This window comes from Nylanderia fulva, unplaced genomic scaffold (genome assembly GCF_048542155.1).
Source record: "Nylanderia fulva isolate GAGA-0341 unplaced genomic scaffold, ASM4854215v1 Scaffold52, whole genome shotgun sequence".
Lineage (NCBI taxonomy): Eukaryota > Metazoa > Arthropoda > Insecta > Hymenoptera > Formicidae > Nylanderia > Nylanderia fulva.
Genome location: NW_028190610.1, coordinates 624,224 through 646,147, shown reverse-complemented (window position 1 = coordinate 646,147; position 21,924 = coordinate 624,224). Strand labels below are relative to the sequence as shown.

General features: G+C 29.7%; 1 protein-coding gene across 1 annotated transcript in view; it reads left to right on the top strand.

Moving 5' to 3' along the window:
* LOC114941375 (uncharacterized) overlaps positions 1–13,416 on the top strand; it is a 253,570-nt gene extending 240,154 nt beyond the window's left edge. Inside the window, exon 5 of the mRNA XM_029316355.2 lies at positions 13,331–13,416. Coding sequence (XP_029172188.2) covers positions 13,331–13,338 — 8 coding nt within the window. The 3' untranslated portion in view covers positions 13,339–13,416. The remainder of the gene's footprint in view (positions 1–13,330) is intronic.
* The last annotated feature ends 8,508 nt before the right edge of the window (positions 13,417–21,924 follow it).

Genomic DNA, 21,924 nt, shown 5'->3' with positions numbered 1-21,924 from the left:
AATATTAGTTACTATAAACTGAATTTTAGACAATTAAATTTCAAGTACCATAGCTAAATTTTTTTAGATATGTTGTGCACGAAATTTAGTTATAATAAAATTTTAGTTACAAGAATTAATATTTTTGAGATATAATTTAGTCAAGAATTTCCTCGTTAAATTATTATATTATTAATTAAAATTTAGACACACACAAGTTTCAGATGTAACATAGGAGTAAAATATAGCTAATATTTTTTTATTACTTTTGCAGTAAGTAGTACTTTGAATTTTTTTTTAAAGCGACAATCTCGATGATGCTAAATTCATCGCAGGATATAATCTATGAAAAAGGATAATTTTTTTTTCTAGTTTGCATATGTTTATCTTGTGTAAATATATATATATATATATATATATATATATATATATTGTACAAACGAGTATAAGAAAAAGAGAGGGATGAGAGGGAGATGTTGAGAAAACACGCGGTTTGCGTCCAGAAGAGAAAGAGTATTATGAGAAAAGGTGAGACCGAATCTAAGAGGAGGCTGATGTAAACGGCAGAAGGGGTAGAGAAGGAAGGTTACAGGATGGAAAGTACAGTCGCGAGTGTCATTTGCGGTTCGTTCTGAGCCGTTTAAAATGCATTCTCAAAGGGAATCGCGAGCACCGTTGTAATTTTCCGCGCGAAACGGAGCATGAAATAAAACGACCCTAGTATAGCTGCAGCGTATTCTCCCTCTCTTCCTTCCCTAGCGATGCACCCTTGCGCTGCACCATCCGGCTCTTTGATACGTCCTGGTTTATTTTTCCCTTCGGTTGCCCTCAACGCTCCTCGACAGGTTTTAACGATAATCTTCCCGAGAGAGGCGCATACTCTCTTTTCCTCTTTCTCTCTCTTGCCGCAATCCTCGTAGACTATATACGGTGGCATCGGTGTGTTCCGAGCTATCTCTCCTGCGCTGAGTATTAAAGATAGAGAAGAATGCTCGACGCGAAAATTGCGTTTCTTCCTCTATCTTCCCGAAGGGGCTCGGCAGAGAGAAAGCGAGACAGAGAGGAAGCTCACGGACCGAGAAATGTACTATTTTCACGTGCCACGCGCGAGGAAATTCATATCCGAGGACACTTAAAAATCCCTCGCACGCGTTTATTTGTACAACATTTAATATGGTATTTTTCAAATGCCAGCGAGATCCCCTTTTTTAAATAACTGTTAAATCAGGACATTTTATATTTTTTTTAAATTTGATTTTATAATTTTTTAAAATTACTTTAATAATTTTTTTTTTTTCATTAATTTATACAAATAAATCAAAATAGACATTTTATAATTTAATTTTTCATATTTTTTTATAATTTTAGAATTATTTTTTTTCTGAATGTTCACTATTGCTAATATTTAATTAATTTTTAAAATTATTTTTTATTACGAATGTTTACATGATTAGTAATATTATTGTATCAAATGACAAAATTATAATAATAGAAATAAATCAAAATAAAGACATTTTATAATTTATCTTTCAATTGTTTTTTATTATTTTATGGAAAACAGAATTATAATAATAATAATAATAATAAATCAAAATGAAAAACATTTTATCATTTATCCATGAATTTGTTTTGTTATTTTAATCTTTTTATGATAAATGTTCACCATTAGTATTATTATTGTTATGTCGAATAACGGAATTATATAACGATTGAATTATAATATTACTTGATTACGGGGTGAATTATCCGTTTGCAATTTAAAATGAATCGGATTTAATTTGACGGCACTTCAAGTCGGCATTGTACGTTTACTTATTACGACGTTGTGAGATATGTCAATTACGGGATCTCTTCTTCGTAATGGGAGCGGCATTAATGTTTCCTTCTTTAGGAATAATTTGACATCATTCGAATGCGCGCGCGCGAAATAATGGCTTTTTCCCCCCTCTTTACCCTCTTTCTTCTTCAGCGATGCGATTCATATCTACGAGATTTAACGTGCAATTAATAAGAATTTCCTACTCTCTCTTTTATTCATCCAGCCTTCCTCCTTCTGGAGGGATATTAAGGGGATTCTAAACGCAGTTGAGTTTCAGTCCTGTTTTATCGACAAAATGTGAGGTTAGATTCAACTATAAATCTATTTATTGGTAATTATACGGATTGTTTTTTACCTGAAATTAGAGCGCTTCCACATTTGTTAATTTTAATACTTTAATTGTGGTAAAGGATTTATTAATCTGTATAGTCAATCAAAATATAAATAAAAAAAGATAAAAATATTTTGATTTTTTAAATTTATATTTTGATTAACTATAGAGATTGATAAATCCTTTTCTACAGTTAAATTATTAATATTACTAAATCGCGTTAGCTTATAATTTCAGGTAATAAATTTGTATAGCTAATAAATAGGTTTATAGTCGAATCTAATCTCGTTTTTCAATTGATAAAACAGCTAATCAAAATATTTTGATTGACTATACAGATTGATAAATCCTTTTCCACAGTTAAATTATTAATATTACTAAACCGCGTTAGCTTATAATGAACAATCTGTATAGCCAATAAATAGATTTATAGTCGAATCTAATCTCACTTTTCGATTGGTAAAACAGAGCTGATCAAAATATTTTGATTTTTTAAATTTATATTTTGATTGACTATAGAGATTGATAAATCCTTTTCTACAGTTAAATTATTAATATTACTAAACCGCGTTAGCTTATAATGTTAAGTAATGAACAATCTGTACAGCCAATAAATAGATTTATAGTCGAATCTAATCTCGTTTTTCAATTGATAAAACAGCTAATCAAAATATTTTGATTGACTAACCTCCGCTAACCTCACTTTTCGATCGGTAAAACAGCTAATCAAAATATTTTGATTTTTTAAATTTTTATTTTGATTGATACATTGACTATACAGATTGATAAATCCTTTTCCACGTTTAAAGTATTAATATTATTAAACCGCGTTATAATTTCAGGTAATAAACAATCTAGATAGCCAATAAATAAATTTATAGTTGAATCGAACCTTATATTTTGTTGATAAACCAGGACTGAAACTCAACTAGCGTTTAGAATCACCTTAAACCCTTTTGCAGGGAAGAAATCTGCATTTTATCAAAGGCGAGGAAACGTAAAGGAACGTCAAACGTGTGGAGGAATATTAACTAGCGAATTAAAATATATTTCCAAGCAAATACGCGCTTTTTGTTTCTTTCTCTCTTTATGCGGTTCACTTTTATACGTGAAAATCTTTTCGGAAATCCCGCACATATAAAGCGTAGAGAGGTGATATACATTAACGTGATGCATTTTATGTATTCAAAATATAGCATTGCTGGTGCACTGTGCATAATTGAGAGGTCTGAAAGCGACAGCAGCAATCTCTATTTAGCTACATTAAATGGAATTGAGTGCGCTGAAACAAGCCGGTATATTTTCAACTCCCTCCCCGCTTTCTGATAAGCTCCTCCATTAATAATATTACGAAATTGCATGATAATATTAATTATGTTTTTTTTTTAAAAGTCGAGCTAATATGACAGAATAAAAGTGGATCGAGTTGTTTCTTTGATTGTATTTTTAAATCAAAATTGATTTATAGTTTTTAATTTATGTATGTTAATGTAGGACGAACAGTTGCAATTTCGTTTAATTATTAATTTCTTTTCTTTAATTGTCGTTTTATCGTGAAAGAGGAGAGACATGAAATTTTGTCAGTAAGCAAATTTGCTCATTAAAAGGCTATTTTGGCGGATAATTGCTCTTTTGACGATTTATCTTGATTTAATACGCAATTAATTGGAATTAAAATTTTTATGTTAGAGCGAGAGACTAGATGCATGAAGAGGAAAATTATTATCTGTGATATCGACTACAAATTTATTTGAAAAAAATACAAAAATATTCTCTTGCAAATAATATGACATTGTTTCAAATTGATTAAAATTAAAGATAGAATTTTGCCCGAAATTGAAATGATCCACAACTGTTTGTACTTATCATTATAATATACTCGTACATATGTTTATTAATACTACATCTGTCTATATTTATGCAATACGCAAATATTATAATTATTAGTACTATTAATACTCATTTTAATAGATTATTACTCTATTAATGCTTATAATTAATATCCAAGATTAATTATTCTCTTTCTCTATCTCGCTTTCCCTGTTGAATCAATTAATTATTTAAAATATTTGAATTAGCGTCCTCTGAACATATATGGAAACAGTCGACGACAGTTTTGGCAGTTTGCCTAAATTTGCAGAAATAATTTTAGATACACATTTTCATATTCCAATCAGCTTGACAATCCGATATCGCCCTATTATTCGCCGATACACGCTCAATGACTTCATCTTCCTAAATAAAAAAAACGTGCACTCTGCGTTCTCTCTTTTTATTCTCTTCTCTCTCTCTTTATATAACCGCGATCCGTGCAGGTTTATCGAAGCGCGATAAATTTGTGAAATTTGTTATTTATTTGTTCGGAAACACACTCATTCGATGCGCGATTTTTCAAATGAGTTTTCTACCTTCGCGGAGGATAGAAATGATTTTTATATACGTATATCATAGCGTGCCGGCTCTCCGATATGTCGGAAAGAAATTTTCGGCGCATCTTGCATTCCCTCGTTGCACTTTGTAATAATATTACGAGGATTTTGTCGAGTTTGTTGTTGTAAAATATTTAAAAAATTTTTTTATATGAACAAAGATAGAGAGGAAGAAAGAGAAACAAGAGAAATGACATTTGTTTCCACTAAACGTTTCAACTAAATTATTATTTTGTTAATTGAATATATATTAGTATTTAAGTCAAATATACGTTTTGTTAGATTTAATATATTATATCTAATTTAAATATTTTTTACGTTTAATTAACAAAATAATATTTAGTTGAAAGATTTAGTCAAGTTAACAAATTTTTTTAGTGCTTAAGGAAGATTTGAGAAAATTAATTTTGCATCAATATTATATATATATATATATATATATATATATATATATTTAATGTAATATTAATTTATTAATATAATACATATTTAATATAATATATATTTAATATTCTTGTTTTAAATCAAAATGAATGTTGAGTTTATATATAAAATACATATTTCTCTCATTATTAACATTTATTTATAACATTGATTCTTAATTCTCTTTACTTTGCAGTTAATATCTTTAACATTCTTTGCTACATGTTTGTAGCGAATATTTTTAATTCAGTTCCAAATCTCATTGATTGACAAATAAAAATATACAAATATACGTATAATAAAAATAAATATAAAAAATACGTAAGTATATAATATATAATAATAAATAAAAAAAAAATAAATATGATAAATATAATACATAATACAATAAATATACAAATTTTTATATATTTTATTATTCATAAAATTCCAACTGTCAAATGACTTCCTGTCAATTGAGCGAACTCAGCGTCGATCGCTTCACCTTAGAAACCGGAAGTTCACCAAGCTCAGGGAAAAGAACTGGAGAAAGGAGAGAGGGCATAACTCCATAGACGTTGCTTTGCATAACGGGGTGCAGATAACGTCTCCCTCGTCCATCCGTTTGTCTGGCGCAGCCCGGGCTGTTATCTTTCACCGCCGCCGCATAATCGGCGGAATAAATGTTTCGTATTTCGCGGCGAAGTCCGCCCTTAGATAAGAAACGTGTTCGCGCGCGACCAAGAGACTGAGCTTGCGCGAGCTTTTCGCCCCGTGTTACTGAAATCGTCAACGGGGGCCGATGTTTGTGCATTATTCATAAGCAGTCGCATCAGCGGCAATAGCCGCAAGAAGGCATTACGTAAACGCGCGTCACGAGAATTGATATTGTGCTGCTGATAAAAAATGAGAGCAACGATGCTCCGTCAATTTGACTGCGAAACGAAGGGAAAACATTTTTTTTATTTATTCTATTAAAATATTTGATACTTTTTTTTATATGTAAAAAAGCTATTTATGATTTTATATTTTATCATATTTTATTTATGTAATCTTTATTATGTTATAGGATTTTTTATTTATTCTATTAAAGTTTATTATCTGATACTTTTTTCGATACTAAACTTATTTTTTAACCTGTAAGAAAAGCTTTTTTGAGCTTTAATTTAATATTTTATGTATAATATGTTTATTAATCTTGGTAAAATATTTTTTTTATAATAAACATTTTTTCCTAAAAATCTGTAAGAAAATCTGCGAGCTTAAAATTGTGATATAAAAATATATGCAGTGAAAAATAAACGGAAAATATTGGAGTGCAATATTACGATTCTTTGCATTATATATGAAGTTTAAGATTTAAGTTGAAATTTTTTTACGCGTATGTTTATTTAAAATATATGCAGGAGGGACATGTCTTTTGCATATTGCACACGTCAAACGTGTTGCATTTGCATATACGTTATACGATTCATTCGTACGCGTAATTTGCACATATTTATGCGCGCACCTTGCGCCATCGCAAATGCATCAGCATGTGATCAGCATAACTTTCAAGTTACAATGTGCACGATAACGAATTAATTCTCACAGATTTTATTTTCAGTTTCCCCATACACGGTCTGTTAATGCCTTTCCACTGTAACTTTCTCGTGCTTTCATTTCAACATTAGTTTTTAATTAGCGGGATACATCCTTTAATAAATTTATTGATCAGCAATTACGCGAGGACTCGGTTGAAAGGCTTAATGAATAATTTAATTGACAATTTTAGTTGTGGAGAGTTAGTAAAAAATGAAATTTTTACAAATTTTATTAATTATTCTTTAATTAATTAATTCGGATTAAGAGAAAATATACATATTATATTTAAATAAATATACATATTATATATATTTTCATATATTATGTATGCAACACATATTACATATATTTCTACATATTATATGTTGTATTATATGTATATATAAATCAATCTTAGTGGATGAAGTTGCAGATTAACTAAAATTCAGTTATATATATTCGTACTAATTGCAAATGCACATTAATAAATAATAAATAAATTTGACAAAACTATATGTAATATATATATATATATTTTTTCTTAAGAATCCAAATTAATCGATTAAAGAATAATTAATTCACAAAATTTATTAATTATTCACAAAATTTGATGAACATATTAATTGCGAGTGCACATTAATAAATTATAAATAATTTTTTTATAAATTATTCAAAAAAATATATATATTTTCTCTTAATCCAAATTAATTGAATGAAGAATCAATTGATTAAATTAAATATTCACAAATTTTAATCAACTAAAATTTGTTTAATACATATTAAGGCGATGCTGACCATGACTGTTTTACCGACTTTGAGTTCAAGGGCTTTTCTTTTTATTGGCTACAAATTGAAAAATCCTTCTCCACAATTAAAGTACTGATAATAATGAACAGGGAGCGCTGTAATTTCGTATAAAAAACAATATAAATAATATAATTACAGTTTTTTATCGATCTCTTGCATCAGCTCATAAAAATACTTATTTAATACAAAAGTTCTACAGTTTATTTGTGCACAAAATATGGCGCTCCCAATAGAGATGACATGAAAGAATAATGCAAAAGTAATAAAAATGAGATTAAAAGCTTGTATCAAAAGATTCGTATTTGAATTAATTATGTATGTATATTTGCGTGCGGAATCGATGTCGAGGCATAAAGTAGCAAAAATTAGTTGTCGGACAGCGCTTCTCATTCATTATTATTAGTACTTTCGTTGTGGAGGATTTTTAAATCTATGTACATTCAATAAAAGGTGAACCTAATCTAATTTAAAGTCGGTAAAACATAATTACGGCAGTATTCCCTTAACACTCTTCGAATACTTTTTTGGCATTCTTCGGGAAATCTATGCGGTCTAACTGTATTTTATTACACTTCCCGTGAGTAAAATCAGTTTATTTTGTCGGAGATTATTCTATTTCAACATGATTTTAGTTGGATGCAGCATATTATTTTTAATTGTTTTATTTAAAATTGATTTTTTTTGGAATTTTAATGTTGTTTGGAGAGAAACTGCATCTAATATTTCAAAATTTCATGAAATTGTCAATAATCTTCATTTGCAATTTGTATATTCAATAAAAAGTGAACCTAACCTAACTTAAAGTCGGTAAAGCAGAACAATGGCAGCATTCCTTTAATAGCAGAAAATCGGTCGATCCTGCGGGTAGATCTCTGCGAAATAATTTCGTCATCTCGCGCAAATAGGTGAAGGATTGTAAACTCAACAACATGGCAGTTCTTGCCCGATGAAACGACGCATTTGTCGTCGCGACACAATGTAACACACGACGCGTTGCGTAAGCACGCGCGCATCGCGCAATAATGGCTCTTACGTAAGAGGTGACATTGGCTGATTACGCACATCGGATTATGGTGGTTGTGTATGCGGGATAAAGTCGGTGAACGCGGTGGAAACTTATTGTCCCCTAATTATCGCATTCGCCTGTTGAATCTGTAATTTGCAACTCGGCGCTGAAAAGTTTTCCGCTAGTCGATCTAAACGTTTCGTCATAATAATCGATCGAGTTTATTTTTACGTGTACACGCAGCATTGACACGTTTGATAGATCTTGCAAAAAAATTGTAAATCCGGGTAAAAATCCCGGTTTGATTAAATTCTGATGTAGCTGTATATTCGCTGAAAAACACAGCCATGCGGTTCTTTATTTGTCTAGCAGAGAGAGATTGTAATGGATGGTACACAGTAATTCGTTTTGCCTTGGAATATGTATTTCTCGAGGTATTTGTATTTATTTACTGACAGGTGCGCGCAATATATATGAAAAATTTAATAAAAGTAAGAGTGAGCGCATATAATAATAACGTAGAGTATCAATTTGGTATAATTGTGTAACCGTATTTGCATAAACATGAAATGTACACAGCCGCGTAAGTTAATTAATATGGAAATACAGATAATTTAGAAAGTCAAAAATTTGACCAAAATAATCATTCGATTATTTTGATTATATTAATATTTATTATTTGAATCGTTTTGCTTGTTCCGATCAATTCGCTTGCTTTATTTTGCTCATTTCGACCACTTGATTATTTTGATTACATGTTGATTGTTTTCATCGCGTTTTGATAATTTTGATTATTTTGATTACCTTGACATTTCGACCAATTTCATTATTTTAGTTGTATTGATTATTTTTATTATTTTGATTTATTACTTTGATCAATCGTTTTGATCGGTTTTGATCAACTTAATTGTTTCGATTACTATAATCATTTATTCATTTTGATCATTTTGATCGTGTCTATTATTTTGTTCATTTTGCTCACTTTATTCTGATCATTTGGATTATCTGAATTATTTTGTTTGTCCATTTTGGCCAAATACTTGAACAACATTTATCTTTTTCATATTATAATATACATAATAATGATTCATTCTATCAGGCAGAAGATAAACTGATAAATTTACTGATCAAATAGCTAAACAACGTATTATGGACAAAATAAGGTCAAATTGTTAAGTTTGTGAATTATTTACATTCTAATGAACTTCTTCGATAGCGAAGAATTATACCTTAGCAATTTTAAAACGACTTATTGAGCTGTAATGTAACTTAAAATGACATGAGGTATTGGATTTCTTTTGCTAGTTTTATTTCCAAAGTCAAGGTGACATTTTCAAGGTCATCTCATTCTTATTATTATATTTTTATTGTTTTACAATATAGGATCAAAAATAAAACATGTATAATAGTAAAAATACATTAATAAAATTATAATAATAAAATAATAATTTATATAAAATCGTAATGCTATAATATATTAATATTAATTATTAAATTTATTAATCAATTATATAAATAATAAACCTTTACATATATAAATTATTAATATTTATTATTTGTATATATTTTTTCTTGTGTTGACATATACAATTTGATAATTAAATTTGATTAAGATGTGCTTGCGCTCGGCGAAAAGATCGTTCGATGTGTTCGGCTAATTTTTTATTATTGCATTATTTTTTTTATTATTACAATTTGTCGCCACTTGGAAGCTGATTCCGTTGATGACTCTTTTGTCGGATTATTAGTAAATGCCTTAAAAATTGTGGCTATTACAAGGCAGACCAGCCTTCAGGTAGACACTGCTGATAAGAATCGGGGACTTTAACGTGGATTGTTAGCGAAAGCCCTTAAGGGACGAACTTTAAATCGAAACAGTTAAAGTAATCGTGGAGCAAAAACGCATGTCCGGACGTTTTCGCGTAACGTAGAGCGTTAATTCGTCTCGCCTTTTGGTCTTACACAATTCCACAACTTTTCTCCGTTATTGGAGTTTCCTTTCGTTCCCTCATAACGGAAGTTTGGCGAACGGTCAGGCGTGACGAGCCGTTTAATCGGGCGGAAAAAGATATAAACAACATGGAAAGAGTTGTAATCAGCGCGCGTTCGCTCATTATTTTCCCAATTAACCAACACAATCCAGCAGGGTATTTACGTCCGATCATTGCAACAGACTATTGCTAATTTGATGATTCCTCCAACAACCATTTATTAGTTCAACCGTTCGTTATTCATTATTTTTCATTTTTTTTTTTTTTCATATATAGGGTGGTTCAAAAGTTTAGCAACGGTCAATTATCTCCGAAAATAAGGCATTTGACGGTGACCTTGACTTTGACCTAGAGGTCATTTCAAGGTCAACTTAATTGTTTTAAATGGAACTCCCTATTTTTCATTGCATATTCTTGTAACTTACCTCGAGAATTTTCCAAAACGCTATAATAAAACATTTTTTCATTAAGTACTTGAGTAAGAGTTACAAAGATTTGAAGTTGACATTTTTTTGACAATTGTAAAATATCTTGCAAAATATTCAGTAAAACATTTACTGAATAAAAGAGGGAAGAAGAAGAAAGAGAAAAGCGCACTGAATATATATTTTGGAATAAAAATTTTGTTTGGTGTATTTTATAAATCCGATATCTATATTTTTTTTTCGCGCGAATAAATCCTTTAGGTTTCACAATTCAACTGTCAAAAAAAAAAAGAAAAAGAAGTAGTAAAAAGCAGAAATTCAATCTGCGTGTGGAGATGCATTAGTCAAGTGTAGGGGGATATTATACTTTGTACCTCTCACCGAGTTAGCGTAACTTCTAACAATGCACTCTTCCAAACGCGATTTGCGCGACAAAAAGCCGAAACTGCATAATCATTAGATTAAGCTTCGAAACTTCCTATTGTATGCGCTGCGTTATATCCTCTCTTCCTGTCTCTTCCTCTCTTCCGGGTCATTAATTTAGAATTTAATTTAATTAATCGCAGTTCTCTGTCAAAAAATTTCCCAACTTTTTACATTAAATAATATTTACCTCGGAAACTGAAATTAAATTATAATTTGTAAATAACTTTTATTTTATAAATATAAATTTATATATGAAAAGGGCTAGGAAGGAACAAAATTATTTTTTTGTACTTATTTTGTACATAACTTTTTTATATATCAAAGCCTTTTTATTTATTTTTATTTTGATTTATTATTATTTTTTTATTTGCTAATAAAATTAAAGTTATATTGTGATTTTGTGTGAATTTCTCTCTCTCTCTTTTAATTCTGCAAGACGTTATTATTTATATTTTTTATGATTTAATAACGATGTTATTATTTTTAATTATTACAATAAATTGTTTTATTCTCTCTTATGCGGCTTTTATCTAAAATAAAATGACTTTTGGTGCATCTGGCGTACATACGATTTTGTTATATGCATACGAAACGCAGGATACAGATGCATCTTATCGGGTCTCTTGCAACGCTAAACGGTACGGAAGTTGAATTTTCTATGTAGTCCCCTCCCTCTCTGCCCCCTCAGTTGCTTATCATTTTCCGTAAGCTTTGAGGCTGCCGCCACGCAAATCTAGATTGCAAAGTCCGAAGTTAATGGAAAAACTGCTATTTATCCTACTCTCGGCCAGACAGAATACTTCGAATACGCTTACCGTTTACAGCGGAGTTTGTATCGGAAATGAGCTATTACGCTGCTGAAAGGCTCTTCTCTTTAAACTCACGTACTCACGTTCAGATATTCTTTTAAATTGTCACGCTTTTTTTCTTTCTCATTTTTTTTATTTCTTCTAAAAAATTCAGTGGAACAACTCTCGTCTCTGAAATTAAGTTGTTCGCTTACCTATGTTTACATTACCAAATTATTATATTTGCTCGAGTCGGATTTTAATTTACGAAATCTATATAATTTATAGAGGGACCGAAGGAGAATGTTATTTCTGGGACCCCTCAATATGACAGATGTGTTTAATAGATTTTTTTATCTAGAAAATATTTATAATTATAATTATTACAATTATTATATTTATAATTATTATTATTTATAATTATTTGTTTAAAAATTTTAATTTTTTAAAAATATATATCGAGATTTCTAAATTTTTTGATAAGAGATCACTTTTATATTTTTATTTAATCAGAAATGAGTTAGGTTAGATTAGAATTTTTGTTAGGTTAGAATTTTTGGGTTAGGGTTAGGCTAGGTTAGAATTTTTGGGGTAGGGTTAGGTTAGAATTTTTTTTAGATTAGAATTAGAATTTTTTTATTGAGGTTTGTGACATTATTCATCTGATAAAAAAATCCTACAAGAATGCTCAAATTCTGGCCTCTTATTATCATCTGTAAAAAAAAAAAAAATTGAAATGATATTGGCAGATCTATGCTAATTGTTACGTTGCACCTGCAGTGTATATTTAATTTTTATTTAATTAGAAATGAGTTATATTAGATTTTTTAGGTTAGTGTTAGAATTTTTTATTAAGGTTTGTGACATTCTTCTTCTGATAAAAAAATCCTACAAGAATGCTCAAATTCAGAAATTTCGAATATAATATTCTGGCCTCTTATTATCATCTGTAAAAAAAATAAAAAATTGAAATGATATTGGCAGACCTATGCTAATTGTTACGTTGCACCTGCAATGCATCATATATCGTGTACATCTCGCAATAATTAGGTTGTAAACGAGGCGATTCGCCTCATTCCCTGGTTGCATTCCAGAGTCTACACAACCAACGATACGGTATTTCGCTCAGACAATGGCGCCTAATGTAATTGCGTAGCCATTGGACGAGGAATGGGAAGAAGAGGAGCGAGACAGAAGGCAATTGTGAATTTTAGCCCAGTTTCTCACAAACCCCATTGACTAATTAGCGGTAGAGCGAGAGAGATTGTTTTCTCGTTTTCCTCCTTCCTTTTTTTGCGCTTAATTAATCTGATCGCGCGAGCGGATAATTGAAAATCTAATTTCATTACTCTTTGTTGTTTCAGGTAAGTGACTGTCAAGGGAGAAAGAGACGGAAAAAAGGGAGGATGGTGTAGTAAGTAATCATCGCTCTTTATCTCCTTCGTGTATTTGCTTTTATCTTCGTTGTTACTTTATCGACTAGCCTCGCAGAGATAAGGTATATATATATATAAGGGTAGGTTCTTCCTTTGGGAATTATTAGTATGCTAAGTTTGCCGGCGATTAAGCGCATTTAATCATCGGCGGGATAATTTCGTTACTTCCGCCAGGGAAATATTTCCTTCCGTCGAGTCTAACGAGTAAGCGTTTACGCTCGTCGTTCTCTCTCTAGGTTTTGCTTGATCCGTTTCTACTGAAAATGGAAAAGAGGATCAAGGATGCTTCATCTTTTGTGCTTCATGTATTTTTTTTTTTTTCTCATTCATCCGGTGATGCTAAATTATGTATGTATTTTGTTTTATAATTTCTATGTCTATCTCTTTTTTGTACTCTGTTTAAAATGTACAGGATCAAATCCCTGTATGGAATCAGCATATCATTCGATAAACTATTCTATAATTTTTGCGTATAGTGGAAAATAGCTTATAAAAAATATAAAAATTGTATAAATAAAATATTAAATATATGGGAAACAAAATAATTATATAGAATCTTATAAAAACTTGGTTGATATAAAAGGTTGAAATAACAGAAATATTATATAAATAATATATCGAAAAAATGCATTAAATTATGTAAATAATGTATATGTATCGAAATACATTTTATGTTTGAATTATTTATCGATTCTCCTCTTTATTTCGGTTCTCTTTACGTGGTGCATATTTTTTCCCGCGCGAATTGTAAATCTGCGGAATAAGCACAGCGATTTTTTTTGCGATTTATCCAATCTATTTTGCGCCAGGCCTCCCAAGAGTTCAATACGTTGAAAAAAAAAATACGCGAATTTCACCGTAGATAATACATCACGTGCAGTTCGCGGTCGCGAACGAAAAATCGTTCGTTGCAATATAAAATCAGCGCACGTATATATATATATATATATATATATATATATATATATATCATATATATATATATATATATCATATATATATATATATATATATATATATATGAAAGGGGTAGAATTAACCACGTTAACCGGATATAAATTTCATCTGCCGCGGACGCGGGAGTAAATTCTCTAGTGCGATAACTAACTATATAACAACCGGTCGAAAAAGCGCCGGCTTTTGCAAAGTGCTTGATTGTAACTTATGCGACTTCATTACGCGTCGTGATGTAATTGTTCCATGCGCGCGAGCGTTTTTCGCAATTTCGCCGCGCCGCGCCGCGCCGGTGCAAAATCGATCATTTATTAAAAATCTTGCTTTATCGCGCGCGCGCACTTTTTTCCTTTTGCGCGATGATACATATTTGATAGCGCGTGAAACATTTTTCTCGATTTTTCTTCTCGAAAAATGCTTTTCTCATTCTAGTTAGGGAGATTCTAAACGTCCTTGAGTTTCAGTCCTGTTTTATCGACAAAATGTGAGGTTAGATAAACTATAAATCTATTGATTATAAACTATTAATCTATTTATAAATATTTTTCCTGTAGAAATTAAAGTATTTATATTAACAAACGTGGAAGTGCTTTAATTTCAGGTAAAAAACAATCCGTATAGCCATTAAATAGGTTTATAGTTTATCTAACCTCACATTTTGTCGATAAAACAGGACTAAAACTTAAGTTAGCTTAGGATAGTTTATGCGCGATATTGATGGGATCGCGCGGTATTAATATTTATCTGTACCGTATTTATCGAAGAAAATAAATACAACGGCCCGTGATTTTGTTTTCAGTCGGGATGAAACCGCGAAGCGTAACTAAATTATAAAACATATCCGGAAATATTGTACGCGGTGCGTTTTTTGCGCGGAAGAGTTAAATTTTGCGATATTTAATTTTTTCGGAATTATGATTTTATTGTTAAAATTCATAAGAATGGAATGCGGAAATATTTAATTGGTACAGCTTGTGTATGATGATCGAGGATTAATATGTGTTGAAGAATTTTATTTTGCAAATAGAATATTTTATTTTTAATTTTCTCTCCTTTGCACGCGCAACTATAATGAACATTCGCTTCCATCTTGACTTCCCTCTCCAATTACTGCTTAATTAATGTACAATTCTCGTTGCTCGGGAAGGGACTAATATCGTGGAGCATAATAAACGTTCCGTCTATGTCTCCTTCTCTGCCTATTAAGGACCCTCCAACTCTACTTATGCAAGGCAGTCTGAGGTATAAATTATGTTTAACATTCAATCACATTTAATTTTTAATAGAAATAAGATTCCCTGAATTTTTTTCAACCGTAGTAGTCTTAATATTTTTTTTTCAATAGTTTATATGTATAAATTTTGCTGTAAGTTAAATATATAAAAATATTTCTATATGTATAAAATAATTATATTTGAAATAAAATTTTGATCACAACAATTTCTGCATAAGAAGATTTAGTATATTTAATTTTCAATTAAAGAAATATAAGATTTTCTTAAATCGTGATAGTAGATTTTATATTTATAGTAGATAAATTTATATTTGTATAAAATTTATATTTATATAAAATAAAATAATAATATTATGTATAAAATATTGTATATTTTGTATAAAATATTGATACATATAAAATACTCATATATATTTTATTTATTTATTATTGTTATTATAACAATCTTTTTCAAATATGAAGATAATTTTTCAAAATATTTAAATAATTAATTTTTGTCATAAAATAAATATAGAAAATTATATATATATAAAAATTATATTTTTGAATTAAGATTTTTTGATACAACAATTTCCACATAAAAATATTTAATCTATTTAATTTTTAATAGAAATATATAAGATTCCCTCAAATTTTTTCAAACGCAGTGAAAATAACTTTTTTGACATAATTTAAAATATAATTAAATATATAATTTTTGCTATAAGACAAATATTGCATGTATATAAAATATTGATATATAAAATTATTATATTTGGTATGAAATTTCGACGCAACAATCTCCGCGAAAATAGCAAATAGAAAATTACAACGTTAAAATTATATGCTTCGATTATAATAATGTGCGTATATAATTTATGTATATACCGGCCGACATATATCAAAGAGTGGAGATGTCAAAATCGGCACATTCTCGATTTATATTAAATTAAATTCCCGGGAAGTTACGGAAATTTCACTCGGCTATAATATATATATATATATGCATATGTTAATGCGGGTTCGCGCGCGATTATCGCCGGCGCCTAATTCGCATGATCGAGCTGCTTCCGCTGTTTTCGTGTCATCGGTTGTGTTATATCGCGCCCGTAATATCGCAGGGACAACGCCGTAGATAAATCGATCAAATTATCCGCACGCCACACACGAATGCCGCGCGTCGAGAGCGACGATCATTATCGCCACTCTGTCATTATGAAAGCGATTTTACCGCCGCTAAAGGAGAGATTTTAATTAATAAGCGGCTCTTTGTCCGCCGCGCGATGACGTTCCTTCGCGATCGCCGCGTCTTTTCTCATGCAAATCACCAAGTATTGTTGTAACGTAGATGGACAGAACGATATGTGTGGAGAAGTATTATGCAATTTACGTGTTATATTCTCTCTCTTGTTGCGAGACGCTTACAAGGGTATCTCGCAAATCCGAGTAGTCTGATTTTCAGAATTTTACATTTATGTAGGGGGATAAATAGATATCAAAAAGTGTTTTATACAAAAGTTTCGTGGTAAAGATATATCTATTTAATTACATTAATAAAATTTTGAAAATTATTTTTTAAAATTTTTAGAAAAAAGTATTTTTCACAATTTTATTAATGTGGTTAAATAGAGGTATTTTTATCATGAAACTTTTGTACAAAACATTTTTTCATATCTTGATTATTTTTCAAAATATATATGAGGGGTGATTTCATCCCTTAGAATCATTTTGTGCAGCAACTGAAAATTTCTTCATCCCTTCTATATGTGCGTGTAAAGTTTCTTTAAAATCAGGATTTTCGGGTTTGCAAGGTTTATCTGTTAATCTAACAATTAAAAAAAATTAACGTTATCTCTTCTTGTTCGAAATCTATTATTTGTAGGAGTAATTTTTTGTTTTTTTATTTTCTTAAAATTCTTAAAAATTTCTTAAATTTGTTAGAAAAAAGTATTTTTCAAAATTTTATTAATGTGGTTTAATAGAGGTATTTTTATCATGAAACTTTTGTAGAAAACATTTTTTCATATCTTGATTATTTTTCAAAATATTATATGAGGGATGATTTCATCCCTTAGAATCATTTAGTGCAACAACTGAAAATTTCTAAATTTATTTCTTCATTCTTCCTATATGTGCGTGTAAAGTTTCATCAAAATCAGAATTTTCAGGTTTGCAAGATTCTTCTGCTAATCTAACAACTAAAAAAAAAATAAAATTAACATTATTTTTTCTTGTTCAAAATTTATTATTTGTAGGAGTAACTTTTTTTTCTTCTCATTTTCTTTCACGAAAAATGCATAAATAAATATATTCTCGTTGTATTGAATTTTTTGTAAATTTCGATAATGCAGTCTAAATTAATTATAATTTTCTCAATGCAGTTACTTTTAACGAATTATACCTCATAGATTTTATCATCATTATTTTTATGTATCTAATACATTAATAAAAATTATTAAGAGAATAAAAAAAAACACTTTAATTTTAAATACATTATTTTTTTAAAGTAAACAAAAATGCACTCTATGAGTAATTCATTTTATCTTCTCGTTATTTCTTTCACATACGTTCTTGTTCATAAATACTTAATAATTTTTTAAACACAGTAATTATCAGTAAAAAAATTCCTAAAAAGAGGCTACATCGAAAACTTGAAAATTTTTTTCAGACACGCAAGGAAGGAACCGATGGAATCTTGTCTGTTTTTATAATTGCAAAAATCCGCGATTAGATCGACGTGTCGGACGCGCGCGTGATGAAAATGAACATTGCAAAGGGAGCAAACACACGCGCGCGGCATTGTCCCTGGGAGTGGAGATCTCCGAATGATTCGCGGTCTGTTTTAATCGCGACAATAATGTGTTTGCCAGCAGCCCTGAGCGACGAGACTCGATTATCGTCCCTCATTATCGGTAGCGATAATGTTATGCCTGCCACAGCGGTTGTACGACTCCGGTTCAAATGGCTCCGATGGCTCGAAACGCATCGGAAAGTCATCGGTCGATCGTTCATTTATTATCGCCCATTTGCACGTATGCTGTTCTTCATACGCGCACACACGCGCGCACGTGCGAAATGTCAAATCGCGAACGGACGATAATCAATCTCGCGCAATCTTGTTTTCTCGCGAGAATCAGATTTTTCGCTCTCATAGAAAAATGTCAAAAAAAAAAATGGGAGTTTTTTTTCTTTCGCGAGAGAATTATTTATTTTCGTGTAATGGTTAATTAAAAATAATGCGGTAAAGGAAATAAATGATATATATTTTTTCAAATTTATTCTTATATTAAATTATTTTTTATATTAATTTTTTTTAATGTATGATTTTTTTATATTGAATGATATTAAATAAAAATATAATATAAGAAATTAATATATTCTTTAAATTTGTGATATATATTTTTTCAAATTCCTATATTAATTTTTTTATTTTTATATAATATATGATTTTTTTATATTAAATTATATATTAAATAAAAATATAATATGTTTTTTTTTTTTAAATTTCTCTATAATGCTGTTAAACTGAAATTATGATATGCTCGCGCGAACATCGAGCCATTGTAAATTTTCGAAGCGACGCTATTTCTCTGTCGTTTCACGACGCTCTTACACTTCCTCCTCGAGGCCATCGTTTCGTCGACGTTGCCCGTAAAAAACTCCGAAGTGTTACTCTACTCCTACCCTCTCCTCCCTCGAGGCCTGACAGATTTACTGCCTCGGTCCTACTTTCATCCGCGTTAATTACGAGACTTTATTTCCGCGAGCCGCTGACGACAGAGAACTTTAGCCGGCGCAAAACTTTATCCGGCTTGACGATTTCATGAGGTTTGTCTCTTCTCTCTTCTACCCCTTGTCACGCTGCCGCGTTTTATTTGCGGATGCTGCACGTCGAATCGCTTGGAAAATTACTCCGCACGACTATTCGGCCTAAATCTCTCCGCGCCATTTGTCACGGACGGAATGGTCGCTATAATAAATTCAAGGATAAATATTTGACTGAATTCTGAATTAATTGTTGGATAAAGTTGGATGAGATTATAAATAAATATAAGTTTGTAAAATATTATAATTATATACTTAATATATTGTATTTACATATTTATATATATTTATTTTATATATATATATATATATATATATATATATATTTATTTATGCATAATTTTATTTATATAAAATATTTATGTTCATTATTTATATTTATATTAATTTATTTATGTTAATATATTTTATATATAATTATATTTATATATTTATAATTTATAATTTATAATTTATTCTTAATGAAACACAATATTTTTTTTTATAAGAACATTATTCTTGGAGTGAATTATAAAACTTTGCAATTAATAAATTATATGGAAAAATATTATTTTATGAATATATAAATTAATTATAATTCAACGCGGTAAAATAATTATTTATGAGATGCGAATTTCGAATGGAAATTAGTAATGATTGATTTTTCTCGCTACCTAAAACGCATTTATGATTTATTTCTGTTAATGCCTGACACGTTTATGGAACTTGTATACCTCAAAATCCGCTTAAAATAAATAATAATCTGTAGGAATATGATTTATGACAATAGAGATAGATGGTCGAAAATAAGATTAACGATTCCGACACTTCATGTTTATTATAATCGGCTGCCAAAATCCAAGTGTCTTTTTAGCACCTTTGCTTTCACAATAACACACACATACATGCTGTAAAAAAATAAGTATTACATAAAAATATGTACCATAAAATTACATAAATAATAAAATTACATGATACATAATAAAAAATGTAAATGTACATTTTACATACTTTTATGTAATACTTTACATTTTTTTACAGTGCCATAAACATTTCTTCTATAGACTTTTTCAATAATACATACATATACACTAAAAAAATGTAAAGTTTTACATAAAAATATGTAAAATTACATAAATAATAAGTGTAAAATTACACGAGATATGCATGTAATAAAAATGTATACATAAATAATAAGTGTAACATGTATACACATTTTTATTATATATCGTGTAATTTTATATTTATTATTTAATGTAATTTTACACATTTTTATATATCTAATACTTTACATTTTTTTACAGTGAGAGACAAATATTTCTCTCCTAGGCTTTTTCAATAATACATGCATACACATCGTAAAAAATGTAAAGTATTACATAAAAATATGTAAAATTACATGAATAATGAGTGTAAAATTACACGATATAATGAAAATGTATACATAAATAAGAAGTGTAAATTACATACGTAAGTTACACGTATGTAATTTTACATGTAATATTTATGTAATTTTACATCTTTTTATGTAATACTACTTTACATTTTCTTTTATACATTTCTCTCCTAGACTCGTCAGTGTTGTCTCATGTGTGCAACACAATACATTTTAGACAGCGTTTGCATATCTGGAATCTGGAATTTAGACATTAGAATACTTAAACTCCGGCATTAACATACACTTGCGTATCACGTGTAGCGCAAATTTCGTGTCACGTGGAACGCTTGATACAATTTTATCGTGTGGGCGAGCGCATATATACTATACTATATATACGTTAATGGAAACATCGACCGTAATGCGGCGGACCAGGTCGCGTGGGACTCCTTACATACGCATTATCAAGTCTAATGTATCATCCACATGTGCGGGCGTGTGGGAAATAAAGCGCGTTGCTTTGCATACTTTAAGTATCCGTACTGTTTCTCTCGTGCAGAGCAAATATTTGTCCAAGAGGGAAGCCGAGACAGAAACACCGGGAGCCAAATTTGTGCACACATCGAGGCATACGTAATGAATCGTTCGAAATAAATAAATATTTGTCCAGCAGGATCTCCAGAATTCAGAAAAAAAGACAAGAGACAAATTATAAGAGGGAGACTCCTTTCTTTATTTTTTCAACATTTATTTTGGAGTATTTATGCATAATTTCGGTACAAAAATGTCATATCTCGATAATTCATTAAAAATACGAGTGAATTAGAAATAGGAGAAGAAACTTCATTTTTTAATTTTGAAGAACTAATGATGAAAAAAAATAATATAAGATACTTTTTTTTTATTTAAAGAGTGATACGATTTATTTCTCTTTTTTTTCTCTTTGCTTCATCAAATAACGAGTAATTGAAGAATTTCGTATTTCGGGATATTAGGTCATATTTTAAAAATAGTGGACGAAACTTAATTTTTTCAATTTTTAAAATGACAAAAATAATCATAATATAAGACATATATATTTTTTTGTTTCAAGAGATGTACAATTTATCTCTTTTTTTCCCTTTGTTTGTCAAATAACGAGTAATATTCAAATAACGATGAATTCCAGGGATA